The following is a 13,178-nucleotide window of genomic DNA, read 5'->3' as shown; positions in this document are numbered from 1 at the left end:
ACAGGAAGTGACACCATTGCTACATACTAATTTTAGAGAAAACAAAATCTTTGTTATTTAGTTATTTTATTTGAAAAATCACTTCAATAACAAACGGTTTCATGATGAAATTTAAGTTTGATCAGCACGATCCGAATTCTTATCGGTGTTGTTTTTGTTGCCACGTCAAGACTGGGACAATTTTGCTTGGAATATGGCAATTGGTAAGCAAGAAGTTACTGAATTTAACAACTTAAACAAGCCGTTACAAGGATGTCAAATTAACCCTTTCGGAAAGAGTTCCGTATTTTCCCCACTACTACAAACGATGTAGTGCTAGGCCTGGATTTGAACTCAAACATTGTTGGTTTTATAGAACAAATTGTTTTAAAAGATATTTTATATAACTATCGCTAACCCTAACCGTAAACTATTGTCCAAACCAAAAACAATGTTGTTCGAGCTGGCGTACTTACGCCAGTTGCGGATTACTTTGTCCAGTTCCGGATCACTTTCGAAAAATAGAGGCTTACGCCTTCAAAAACACTATTTCAACATGTTAGCACTTTCAGCACGTTCGTGGATCCTGCCGGACATATTTTATGATCATTTGCAACTCCATAGGGTTCCATGATTACGCCCCTAATTAGCAATTTCTAAAATCGATTGAAAATCAACGATGGCGTCCCATGACGTCAGATATACGGGGCGTGTGTCAAAAGTAAAGGTAACCAAACACTGTTGTACATACAGATATATGTTTACTTCAAACTGATTTTCATGTAAAGAAGAAGATGTCATCTTCCAGATTCTTCAAAACAAACAACGCAAACAGCATGTCAACTTTTACTTCCACGTTTACATATGATGTCAAACTTTGAGCCGCGTTTACTCGGTTTTTGACGTCATGCTAAGTTGTAGGTTTTCGTGTGTGACGGCTCATATATGTTTTAAAACTTCGTAAATATCATATATTATTTCAAGTGAAATTGTATGTATCTGATATAAATGATAGTGAAAATAAAATAAGATAAATAAATAAGTAAATAAATAAATAATTTGTGGATAGACTTGTAACATTGATTAGTAGTTGTATGACTGTCTTTTTTTTAAATGAAACGATAAGGAGAAAATAGAGCTGTGATAAAGGTCTATGCGAGTTAGGGGTTTGTTGGGTTTTTTAGGGGGAAGGGGAATCATATTTTATTAAATTTTAAATACTGATACATGTGGAGAATTAAACCACTGGAAATCTGCGTATTTAACTATAATTCTAATTGTTAAAAGTAAAAAACACATTCCACTAAAGTTAATTTTATTGTATGAATCTTTTAATTTTGCGTTGTTAAAATACCCTTGGCAGGCGGCGGCTCCAGATATTTCGTCTAAGTTAATGTTTCACTGCTTTTGGTCTTAAACCATTCCGATGTAAACTTTAGTAGACTGTTTTTCGCAGCCATTTTAAAGGGACACACCCTAGTTACGTTTATTTGTTAACCATTACGGCGTTGTTTTTCGCTATTAAACCCCATTTTTCACAAATAAAATTGCACTTTACTTACATTTTATTATTTAGAATACACATTTCCATTCACCTGAAGTGCTTTTTGGTAATCCTGATGTTTGTAAAACCACGAAATGCATTTTTTGCATTTTTTCACAAAATGTGTTGTCGAGAAAAAACCGTTAAGCAAGCGAGGTCCAATCTATTTTTAATGTCACAGACGTTGGTATATCACGTGACCGTTATCATTTTGGTTCGGTTTGTTTTCTCGTGCACGGTTCGCGCAATCAACATCCAATTTGTTGTTGTTCATTTGTGAGATTTTTCTTCACAGTTCGTGAACATTTTCAGTAACAATAAAGTTCAGACAAGTAAGTTTCTCAATACAAAACATTACAAACCCTTAAAACCAATAATTTTGCTAAGTCTTACGATATCTGGAGAGGGGATACAACCAGGACAGAACAGTTGGAACATGTCCAGGAGAGGTGAAACGAACACACCCCAAGTCTGTGAAATTTGTTGTGACGTAGGCATTGTTGACATCAGAATACTAACTTTCAAAATTATTTCAAGCAATTGGGACATGGGGATTCCCATGGTATTTATCGATATAAAACCTGCTTTTTCACTCCATTTGATAAAAACGTGATCTAAGTGTGTTACAGGTTTGTAGATTAACCAAATTATTTTCACTGGATGGAACTAGGGTGTGCAGCTTTAACATCTTATACGAAATATTTACGTTAGTCGCTAGAGATTCACAGCTCCTACGAAGCTACTTACGACGTTCATGACAACTGTCGATCATGCCCCCCAATTTGTATATATCCTCATTACTGTCCAATTCGGCAAGGGACGGTACTCTTTGTGGGAATGTGAAAGAGATCTATTGTCAACATGGAGATACAGTGTAATTTATTTAATGCTATTTTGTAAGTTGCAATGTTTAATTCCACTGTTTACCTTTTTGTCCTACTATACTAAAAGGCAAAAGTTACTGTTACACACAAAAAACAAACATAATTGATGATACGTTTTTACTGCTGTGTTATAACATGGAAAGAGAAATGTCTGAAGGTATGGAAATGAGCAATAGTCCATGAAAAGGGTGCACCTGCCATATGCCACTAGAGGGGGTCCAGAACAAAGTTCACAGTCAGTAGCGAGTGTGTCCACCTTGAGCATTGATACAGGCCTGGTACTGTCGTCTAATTGAGGCCATTAAACGCGAGGGGTTGTAACGGGTGGTCGGCCGCTATGGGGACAGTCCCTGACCTGGTTGCTTTGTTGATATTAGTGCCATATGGTGTTTTTGTGGACGTTGAATTGACGTGCGAGGTCCCAGATTGAAGCATCCCTATGACTCGCCATCTGTCATTTTAACTGAGGCGTGGCATGACGAAATTGCATCAAACAGTTCACTAATTGTGGTTTTTCTGGACTTCTGAAGGCTGTACAGAGTGGCAATGATTTGCAACTGAATGTCTGGCCTTTTACGGTAAACACTGGACAGCATTTCTCCCAAATATTCTATGATTCTTGCACAAAGCATGCAATCGCTGCAACAACTGCTTGGTTGCATTTCTTTGAGCTGTTTCATGCACATTTTCTCTGGTTTACATCCTTAAATCCATTCACAAATTTATTACTCCAAACAATCCATGTCACAATAACTTCCCTTTGAGTATATATCCAAATGGAACATTAATGTACTGATAATGAACCCAAATACCAAAACTTTCAGGAAATAGTGACCAACTAGAACTCTTATGCATAGTGTCAGGAAGTTAACCATGTCATTCCCACATTTCTGAGTTCATTCTAACATTACAGAAGTGTATTTTGTATACAGACATTACGATGCTAATACTAATAGTGGCTGAAATTTGGTCTACAGTACCAAATATTCCCTTATTGCTTTCTCTCAGTATATGTAAATGTAAATAAACATATGCACATTTGTGTCTTCATCTATATAACAACGGATGATTTTTAAGTGAATCCTTTTTTTTCTTTTTTTGTAACAGTTGATGCAGGTTCTCCTTATTGGAGCTCTGATACTGATTTCATTTCACCCAGACATCCTGAAGCCCCGTCAAGATCTTACTTTCAACAACAATGGCATCATGGTTACAGAAACAGGAGCAGACACTGGATTTCATTCATACTCTGCTTTCATGAAGAAGCCATTTTCAAAAGGTTTAGTTTTGTTTTGGTTGCTGTTAACTTTTTTTTATTTATGGTCATACTTTTAAAGACCATGGTTCATCAAACCCACCATTTTAGCAAATGATTCTTCACAATAGACATTAAGACAAAACAACTTCTTTAGGTGTGATGGATTATAGCAAATAAAGTTAAAGTTTGTTTTGACAACGACATCACTAGATAAGATTGATATATTTATCATTGGCTGTTGGATGTCAAACATTTGGTAATTTTGAATTGTAGTCTTCAGAGGGAACCCACTACATTTTTCCATTAGTAGCAAGGACAGCACAGACCATATGCCTTTGATATATACCAGCCATGGGGTACTGGGTGGAAATAGCAAATAATATATTTTTTATTTCACTCTATTTTTGTTACTTAAAACTTATATGGTGATGTTTTAAAGCAACATGGTTAGACCATTTTGTGGTTTGTGTTGATTTGTCACTTTTTGTTTGTTTTACAGATGACATGTGTGTGGCATATGTTATTACACTGGCTTCACTTATCATTACTGTGGCCCTCATCTATGGCGTTGTCAGAGTAAGTAAATCAGTGTTTTTTTATTTATTTTATATTCATTAAAATAGATGATCTTTTACATAACAGTAATAATGTTTAAACATTTTGATTAAAATTGAACATTGTCAAGCCACCCATGTGAAATACATTGGGAAAATATGCTAGACTGTATTGTAATCAATATATTATATCTTAAACAATGTAGTTATCACAATTTCTACTCACATTTTATGTATGTGCACACTTGTATGTTAGATACCAAATAGCCCTATGCTGAGGTTTCATCAACTTATTTCTACCCTTTGTTAATATATGTGGCTAGTGAATCTTAACAATTTGCTAGGATCTCTTTAACCATTTGTTGCCCTTATTTTGTTGTAAAATAATACTTTTTACTAAACATCTTTCTTGTAAATAGTTTTGTTATAATTTTTTATTATTAAGTCTGTAGCTGGCAATATATTTGACATTAGTTTATAATACTTTACACTCCTCTCTTCTCTCCATTTTTGTGCAAACTCAAGAGTTGTGTTTGCAGGTTTATTCAAGCAACTTTTTTTGGAATAAATATAATGTTTATGCATCTACTTGTCTTGTTTTTAAGAGTCGACCTGGATATCTGATGCCATTTTTCTGCCTCCAAGTGTTCGACTTCTGCCTCAGCTGTCTGACTATTGTTGGCTACTTCACGTACGCTCCAAACATCAAACTGTGGATTCACCAGCAGGGAATGGTAGTGTATAGAATCTTTTTTGTTGAAAGGCTTTAGGATTATTTAATTTCTGGGCAACTGAATCATATGTGCTTGAGAACATGCAATATGTGCCTCTGAAAATTGCATGAATGATGGTTTTGTCTGGCCGATTGTTTACGCATGTCTAATTATGTGGAACCCATTTCCTTTTAATGAAGTCAATTTAGGACATCATTAAGTTGGTCATAATGTATCATAATCTTTTCTTCGTCTTTTTTTTTTTTTCAATTCTTAGAGCTTTGTCATTATTACAGTATAGTACACAAGCTTCCATTTTGTCAAGAAAATAACTTTGACTAAGAATGTTAAATAAGCTTAATAATTTAATCATAATATTTTGTTGAAAACACTACAGTTCTCAATTTTATTGAAATTTGATAACTTCAACAACAGTTTTTGAACTAATTTCAATGCTGTAATTATTTTACCTGCTAGTATGTGGGTAAATCTAAGCTCTTTAATGTTTACTTGTATTCTTATTAAAATGACATCATGTTAATTTTGTGTTTTTGTTTTGGTCAGTCCGACATGCCCGGGATGGACAAAGTCATGCAGATGGACAGTGATTGGCTGATGCTGGTTTTCGTCACGGTACTAATCCTCATCCTGTGCATCAAGGTGAGACAACTCTTGTTTCCTTAGCCTTCATGGCATTTATATCTTTTTATAAAAATAAAAAAAAGAATAATTTTGAAAAAAATTAAGATATTGAAACCAACAATCATAAATTTGCTGGTATATTAATAAGTGTAGAACTGTGTTCTTGCTGATAAAAAAAATATTCTGCCATTTTCATGGAATGTTTGCTTATTAAATGTCAAGAAGAAATTAAAATAGAAATCTAGACAGAATTATCTACCACTTGATCAAAATACATTACTGTTGCTGTGTACATTTTTCAATAATTGCTATATATGTTAGCGTCTTGTCTAAGATTGGCTATTGTGTTTTAGGCCTACTTCATCGGTGTGGTGTGGGCCTGCTACAAGTATCTGCAGATGAGAAATGCCAACCGAGGAGTAGTGAGACAGTACAGTCCGGGCGCAGATGCTGAGGTTTGTACAACGGGTGGCCATTGTTTTCTGAAGTAAACTGGGCTAGATTATTTTTTTGTCTTGGTATCATTATTTTCAGGCCATTGTGTAAATGGGTTTAAATTATATCAGGTTTTGTACAATAAGCATTCAAGACACTTTTATGAAATATGTAATTATTTGAATAAAATGTTCTGCTATAAATAACTGATTCTTTCATTTTCCTGTTACATGTTCTATAAATAACTATGATGCTTTCATTTTCCTGTTTCATTTACTATAAATAACATTGATGCTTTCATTTTCTTGTTACCTTACTGTAAAGAGAAACTGAACAGCGTGGTAGCAATGGATGTCTTGCAGATACTTTTGACGTTGTGTCATATTTTATGTGTGACACTTTTTACATTATAATGAACAATGCAGGGTGTCAATCAACACACATTCCTGTGGACGTAAAAATTGCATATTTGCATATCTCTTGTGTGTTTTTTATTTTAATATTAATTTGTTGTAACATGCCCTTGTTTTGTTTCTCCACAGATGTTGCTGCCTCCCAAGTATGAAGATGCTATCAAAATGCAGATGGACCCCAACCCCCCTCCACCCTATGTCCAGTAAATAATGGGCAGTGGTGACCTATACAGCTGCAGTGTGTCATTTAAATTAATAACCTTTGTATACTGTTTCTTTTTCACAAAAGTACAATATTTATTTTAAATTTTTAAATTCTTAATCTTTGCAATTTATTTCACTTTTTTTTTTCTTCAAAATAACAGTGACATCACCTTTTAATTGTGACTTACAAACAATAATGGCAGTGAAAAATGAATGTGTACTGTATTTTTGGTAAAAATGTTTCATAAAGATAAAATGTCAATTGTTTTTGGTGATCCGATTTAAGAATGTTTAAGTTGTTGTAACTCATAATATGAATCTGTTAAACAACACAAAAAGAAACTCAAAGCAGATTCTTATGTAGCACGTCACAGTAAAGAAGATGGAGAAAAGTTGAAAAATAATTTAAAACTGAAGACATTTGTCTGCATTATATATCTGTGTTTCTTTGTGCTTTCTTTAAATTTCCAATGTGTTGCAAAATGTTTTTTGGTGTGTATTTGATATTGTTAAAAACTTACAGGTACAATACAGGTGTTAACATTTTATTAGTACACTATTTAATGGTTTTTGGTGAATATGTGTATGCTTATGTTGGTAACAAAGTGAAAGATGCTCTTATCATTTATGTAATTATTTGAACAGTAATCAAAATTGGGCACACTTACTATCATGACTGGGTTTGGGGTTTTAAGTTTTCATTAGATTTAGGATATGATTTACTGAATTTTCAAGTGTGCTGATGTGTTTTGATAGTAATGAATTGGGGATATTATTAATGATGCAAACTACACCAAAATTAAAAAAATTAATGAATTTTGTACTTGGTTTGTATGTTTTTTAGTGGATCTCATTGTAAAATCCAACAAACAATATTTAAAATACAAGATACAAATAATGTCAATTATTATTTTCACAAAGTGAGGACTGCTACGGTATATAAAGAAAGAGTAATGTATAGTTCTTGTACTAAATTTATATAGAATCCGTACAAATACATAACAGATATATGCAAAGTTCTTAATTTGGAATTGTCATAGCAATGCCCATAAAACTATATCTCGTTAAAACATAGCTTACATAGTCATGCCTGTGCTTAAATTTTCTATGTTGCTTTCCCTGGTTTATATTCTGTATTCTTAATGTATTGGTAATTAGAAAAGTGATGTACATATAAACAGAAAAATCCTCCTGGACCAGACAGTACTTTATTAACTGAATAATATTAAATTTGGTCATGTGAAACAATATGTGATCATAAGTTTGTTATAGAGCTTTTTTTATTCACTTTTTCATGTTTTTGATAAATTATGAGGGTCTTTTTCTTCATTTGTTTTCTCCAATATTTTATTTTTTATTTTTTTTATTATTGCTCGCACATGTATAGTAGAATTGTTCTATGATTTATATTTGGGTGCATATTATTTTGTTATTTTCTATGTATATAATTGTATATATTGCTGTAAATCATCAAATAATGATGTTCTAAAAATATTCTTACTTTTAACCTATTAGTTACATTAAAGTATTAACCTATTAGTTACATTAAAGTATGCAAGCTGAAAATTACTGAATGGCTTTGAAAAGGTAACCACACATTGTGCCAGACAGTTCATATTTCAACATATCCAAACAAATGGAAGGCCAGTTCATGATCGTGACGTTTTTCGCCTTTAAGATCTTGGCACTGGTAGTTTTGCAATTCATGCAATGTCGCATGCGTTACTCATTTTGGGGGGATGATCAGTAACCTGATGTCTACACAAGAATCCACTCTGACCACCACCTGATGAGCAACATTAATTGGAGCAAGGTCCATATTTTCAAAGCTATCTTAGTGCTACAGTATCGTAAAATCATTGTAAGCTATGATGATATAAGCTATGATGTTTTATGATATCATAGCTTTGAAAATCTCCAGCCAGACTCTGATCTATGAATGACAACACCCCCCCCCCCCCCCCCCCCCAAAGGGCCATTCGATGTGCGACTTCATTCTATAGGTGTGTAGTAGATGCAACACATTCATACATTTGCAGAACTCGATATTGAGACTTGAAAATCTGATAAAATAGAAAAAAAATACAACACATGTATGAACTATGAGATTTGCATGACTACAGAATTATGGACATTAAACACTAATTTGTGACAAGTTGATATGCAGTTGATTTTAATCTGTTTATTAAATGAAATCGGAGAGATTTCGTACAATGAGTGTTGTGTTATAAAGTGTTTAGTACATTTTCATTTCGGTATATAATATAAACATCTTTATTTGCAAGTTAACATTTTATAGTAAATTGATTAATATTTTATGATTTACAGTAATTGTATTGATGTTTCATTTAGGTATATAATATTAACATTTTTATTTATCGGTTAACATTTACAGTAAAATGTAAATTGATTAATATTTTATGATTTACAGTAATTGTTTTGATGTTTGTAAACACTGGGATGTAGTACCTGAAAGACATTCTGGGAATTGCTTTTGCATATATTTGCCCTATTGATAGGAGGAAAGGAACACTTCAAAGAAGTGATTTTGTCTTTCCGTGACAAAGTCAAAAGGCAAGATAAATGTATTACTTTTCTGATGGCATCTCTGTCAATATTGAGTTTTGGCATTTAAGTCCTGTTTCTCACAAACTATAAGCCTTGATGAATGAAACTTGGTTTATAGTTGCATCTATAAATGTTCATCCCGATGCATATTTAAAATATTATAATTTATTAAATTGTGTTTTTGCTTAAAAAAATTTTTTCTAAAAGAATTGGATTAATCGTGAATGTAACATCACAATATATTCTTTGTTTATGAAATCAGTTTATGGTAGCTGAAACATTTAGTTCAGTGGAATTCTTGTTTAGTCTTAAATGTTGTAATTGTTATTCAGCACAATGTATTGTCATTTGGAAACAGGAATCTGTTAATAAAAAGTAACTAAATTACTTGCATATTGCTTGTTTTTATACTTGCATGTACAATGAAATATGTGTGTCATATGCAGGGATCTGCCTTGAGTGGTGAAAATAACACGATGAAGGTTTTTTGTGTGCATATCACTGAACACATGGTGGGTTTGGAAGGGGTGAGAGGTAGTCGGCAGCATAACTGGAAGCAGCAGTGTTGGTCGGAACCAACCAGTGTCAATCATCATAGGCAGAATTATGCCTATGTGCATCTTCAGTGTGGTCATTCATTAAACGTTTTGTTATTAGCCTTACAAAACAGAATTGTTCTGTGAGCAAACAAAGCATTGGTTAACCATTAAAAAGTCGCTGGTGCTGTTAGTTTCAATTTTGACTTCTCACGAAACTATAAACAAGATTTTTGGCGCACTGGAACTAATTTTGCTGTAATGTGTATGTCATTGGAATTTAAAGAAAGATAAATTGTAGGCAGAACTATTAAAATGTTTCTTTGATAATATTTTCAGTTTTGTTAACTGTGGTAAACATTTAATATGAACAAGCTATTGATAAAACTTGTTTAGTGTCTAGTTCAAGGCACACATTAAGTCAATACTTTTCTTAAAGGGACATTCCTGAGTTTTTCTCCATTGCAAAATGTTTCTGAATAATAAAATATTTCTATGATTAAACTTACATATTAAATATATTTTCTTGTTTAGAATATCAGCGTCTGTATATTCAATGTGTTTCTGGTCTTAATATTTCTAAGAAGCCCAAACTGGAATTTGTCGTCAAATAATTTCGTACGTACGAAAATACAATATTTTAGGAAATAAAATGAAATTTAACCTAGTACAGATATTAGAACGATCAGAAACACATTTAATTATACAGCCACTAATATTTTATGCAGAAAAATATATTTGATATGTAATTACAATCGTTAAAAAGTCTTGGTCGATAACATCTTAAAAATTGCAGCAAACTCAGGAATGTCCCTTTAAGAACCATACTTTCTACGTCCGTTGAGACTAGTTTAATCGTACTAATCATTTCAGAACTTTAGTTGCACTGTCCGAGGACTATTTGAGAATAATACAAAGTGAAACATTTTTGTTTTGGTCATCCATTTTGAAAAACGTTTGCCTATTAAAATGCTGTTGCATAGTCCAAGAAAATGTGTCCAGAAACGTAAGGCTAGCCTGAACGTCATTTTTGCTGGGAATTGTTTTATAATGCACCTCGCTATCGCTCTGGGAATAAAATAATTCACAAACTCGTTTTATAAATTCCGTATAGTACTCCCGCTATATACATCATCCCACAGACAAAATAGCACACGACGGCCTATAATATGCCAGTTGTGGAGCACTGGCTGGAACGAGAAATATCCCAATGTGTTCACAGATGGGGATCTGGTGCAAAATGCTTCAGATCGTTTTTTATACAGAAAACAAATAGTTAAAATAGGACAATGTTGTTGAGTAAGATTGCAAGCTTATTAGTCAACACCTTTTAATTCAAAGGATCAATCAATCAGATTAGACCATCTGTAGTCAGGGTTTGTTTAGGCCTAGTGGTGTGGTCGGGTCTGGCTGGGGCAGGTAAAGAATAAACGCAAACAACCGCGACGTTCTGCAGAATGACCGTTATAAGAGTCTTCGGAAAAACAGGTCAACTACAATTAGCCAGAAAATGACGTGGAGGCCAGGAATCTTTCTAAAAAAAGAATCCACCCTGATGGTGAAGGCTGTCGGAACGAGAAGCATCTTAGCGTTAAATTGGTCCCAATGACAGCATACATCCCAGTAAACCCCTCCCCCAACAAACTTTATTTAATTGAGAAAAACAATAAAATGGAGGACTCGCAAGACGAGCACATGGATTGGGAATGATTCTAAAGATTAACGTCGCTAAAAGTTCCAAAAGCCCGCCCTTCAAAAACATCTCCCCACCTTATATATCCTAACAGGATTTACCAAACATTTGCTTTTTATGGGTGTCCCCCTCCTCCTCCCAATATAAATCGTGCAAACGCCAATAGTTCGAATTCTATTTTAATATACAAATTAATATTTAATTAACTTTTTATAGTTGACAGAAATCTTTGACGTAAAACTTTTTAACATTTACATTCCTTTTTTTTTTTTATTCAATGACAGTATATATAGCATTGTATATTTGTTGTCCTCTGTTCATATGATAAAACTGAAGGAACATTTCCCCCAATTTATTTCTCATTTAAATTGTTTTAATAATGCAGAATTATTAACCTTATGAGATAATACTTACTAGGCCTACACATGCACGGTGATAATTTAATTCCTCCAGTGATCAGCATTATTTAAATCGTATGTTGTTGTTTTTTTCAGTGAGAGGTTATAGGCTACTGGAGTGCACTATTGGATTTATTTTAATTTCTTCAAACTTTGTGTGCAATTTTCACCTTAAAGTTAACTATCATAGAACGGTATAAAGAACAAGCTTTTCGAAAAACATCAAGTTAGATGTTTTCAAGCTTCTTTCTAAAAATATTTTATACAGTTAAAATGAACAGTTTTCCAAATTATTTCTCGAAGAAACAGTACCTGCATATGGTACTTAAAACCCTGCGATAATCTCGTGAAAGCTGCAGGGCCTTGGCTAGCGGGGGGAGGAGGGGGAGGGAAGCATTATAGAAACTTAAAGAAAACTCTCTTCTTAACTGTTTAAGGAATTTTAGACTATTAACTACTCAGTTGCCCCCCAAAACAAAAAATCCTAGCTACGGTCCTGAGCTGATATATCAATCCCCATTCATTGTGAACTTCAACATCTGATGTGCTTATGATATAATAGGTATTAATAAAAAAAATATAAAAACCCCCCCAAACATTTGCGACTATTGAGATATATCCTTTGAAAAAGTCGAACATATATGTGGGCGTTAGTCCGTTTACAATATCTTTAATGCAAATCCGAAATACCTACATGTATGAATGGACTAACGGACAGTCTGGCGTACTGACTGACGGGCGCACAGATGGTTAGATGGACGGATACATTTTTAAGAACCCGAAGTTTTGAGATAATGTTGGTGATAAATTTATATAGATGTGTGATTTATTAATTAGATCGTGTTTACTACCCTTTTATAAATTATAAACTTAGCAAAAATAAAAATTTCAGCGTTAACTGTACATGAAAACGATAAAATGCCATATTTTATTGGATATTAATATTTACTTTTTTATTATCCTTAAGCGTCAAAGATTTTGTTTTTGTCCTATGGGGCTAGCTCTATTTTAAATTTTATTACGCTTTTACAAGTTTTATTAATGACAAATAAAAGAGAACCAGTCGATTATCCCGCCGGACAAGTTGGGTCTTGTGCATATTTCAACAGTGCAGTTTATGAAACATCCCTCTTAAGTCAAGGCTGTCTTCAGCGAAACGAATCATGCGTTTTGTGGGAGTACATTGATTAATTAATGTAGACTGGATTTTTTCCAACTAACTGGGTTATTTTTGATGTTATTCCGTTGGAGGAATATTAATTTCCATTTTTGTGTATGTATCATTTTTATTTGTTTAAGCAAAATGTCATGTAACAGTTACTGAGTTGCTAATCAGTCTAAATAAACCTAACCTGTGC

The 13,178-nt window shown here is 33.3% G+C and overlaps 2 protein-coding genes across 2 annotated transcripts in view; both read left to right on the top strand.

Annotated features, from left to right (window-relative positions):
* The first annotated feature begins 3 nt into the window (after window positions 1-3).
* Window positions 4-9,580, top strand: LOC121373899 (lysosomal-associated transmembrane protein 4A-like). Its single transcript, XM_041500707.1, has 7 exons — window positions 4-203; window positions 3,514-3,685; window positions 4,164-4,240; window positions 4,824-4,952; window positions 5,496-5,591; window positions 5,927-6,028; window positions 6,551-9,580. Exons 1-7 carry the CDS (start codon window positions 102-104, stop codon window positions 6,626-6,628), a joined length of 756 nt encoding a protein of 251 aa, XP_041356641.1. The 5' UTR covers window positions 4-101; the 3' UTR covers window positions 6,629-9,580.
* Window positions 9,581-12,916: 3,336 nt separating this feature from the next.
* The window catches only part of LOC121375449 (coiled-coil and C2 domain-containing protein 2A-like), a 62,014-nt gene continuing 61,752 nt past the window's right edge, over window positions 12,917-13,178 (top strand). Inside the window, exon 1 of the mRNA XM_041502912.1 lies at window positions 12,917-13,093. The gene's annotated coding sequence lies outside the window, so the exon portion shown is untranslated. The remainder of the gene's footprint in view (window positions 13,094-13,178) is intronic.

Source organism: Gigantopelta aegis, chromosome 6 (genome assembly GCF_016097555.1).
Source record: "Gigantopelta aegis isolate Gae_Host chromosome 6, Gae_host_genome, whole genome shotgun sequence".
NCBI classification, from domain to species: Eukaryota; Metazoa; Mollusca; class Gastropoda; order Neomphalida; family Peltospiridae; genus Gigantopelta; species Gigantopelta aegis.
This window is presented reverse-complemented; position numbering and strand designations above follow the sequence as displayed.

Bases quoted from the DNA above. Each gene is read 5' to 3' on its own strand.
- LOC121373899 (XM_041500707.1), top strand. From the start codon at position 102: ATGATGAAATTTAAGTTTGATCAGCACGATCCGAATTCTTATCGGTGT. The intron at 204-3,513 runs GTAAGCAAGAAG...TTTTTGTAACAG, and splicing joins TGCTTGGAATATGGCAATTG to TTGATGCAGGTTCTCCTTAT. The intron at 5,592-5,926 runs GTGAGACAACTC...ATTGTGTTTTAG, and splicing joins TCCTCATCCTGTGCATCAAG to GCCTACTTCATCGGTGTGGT.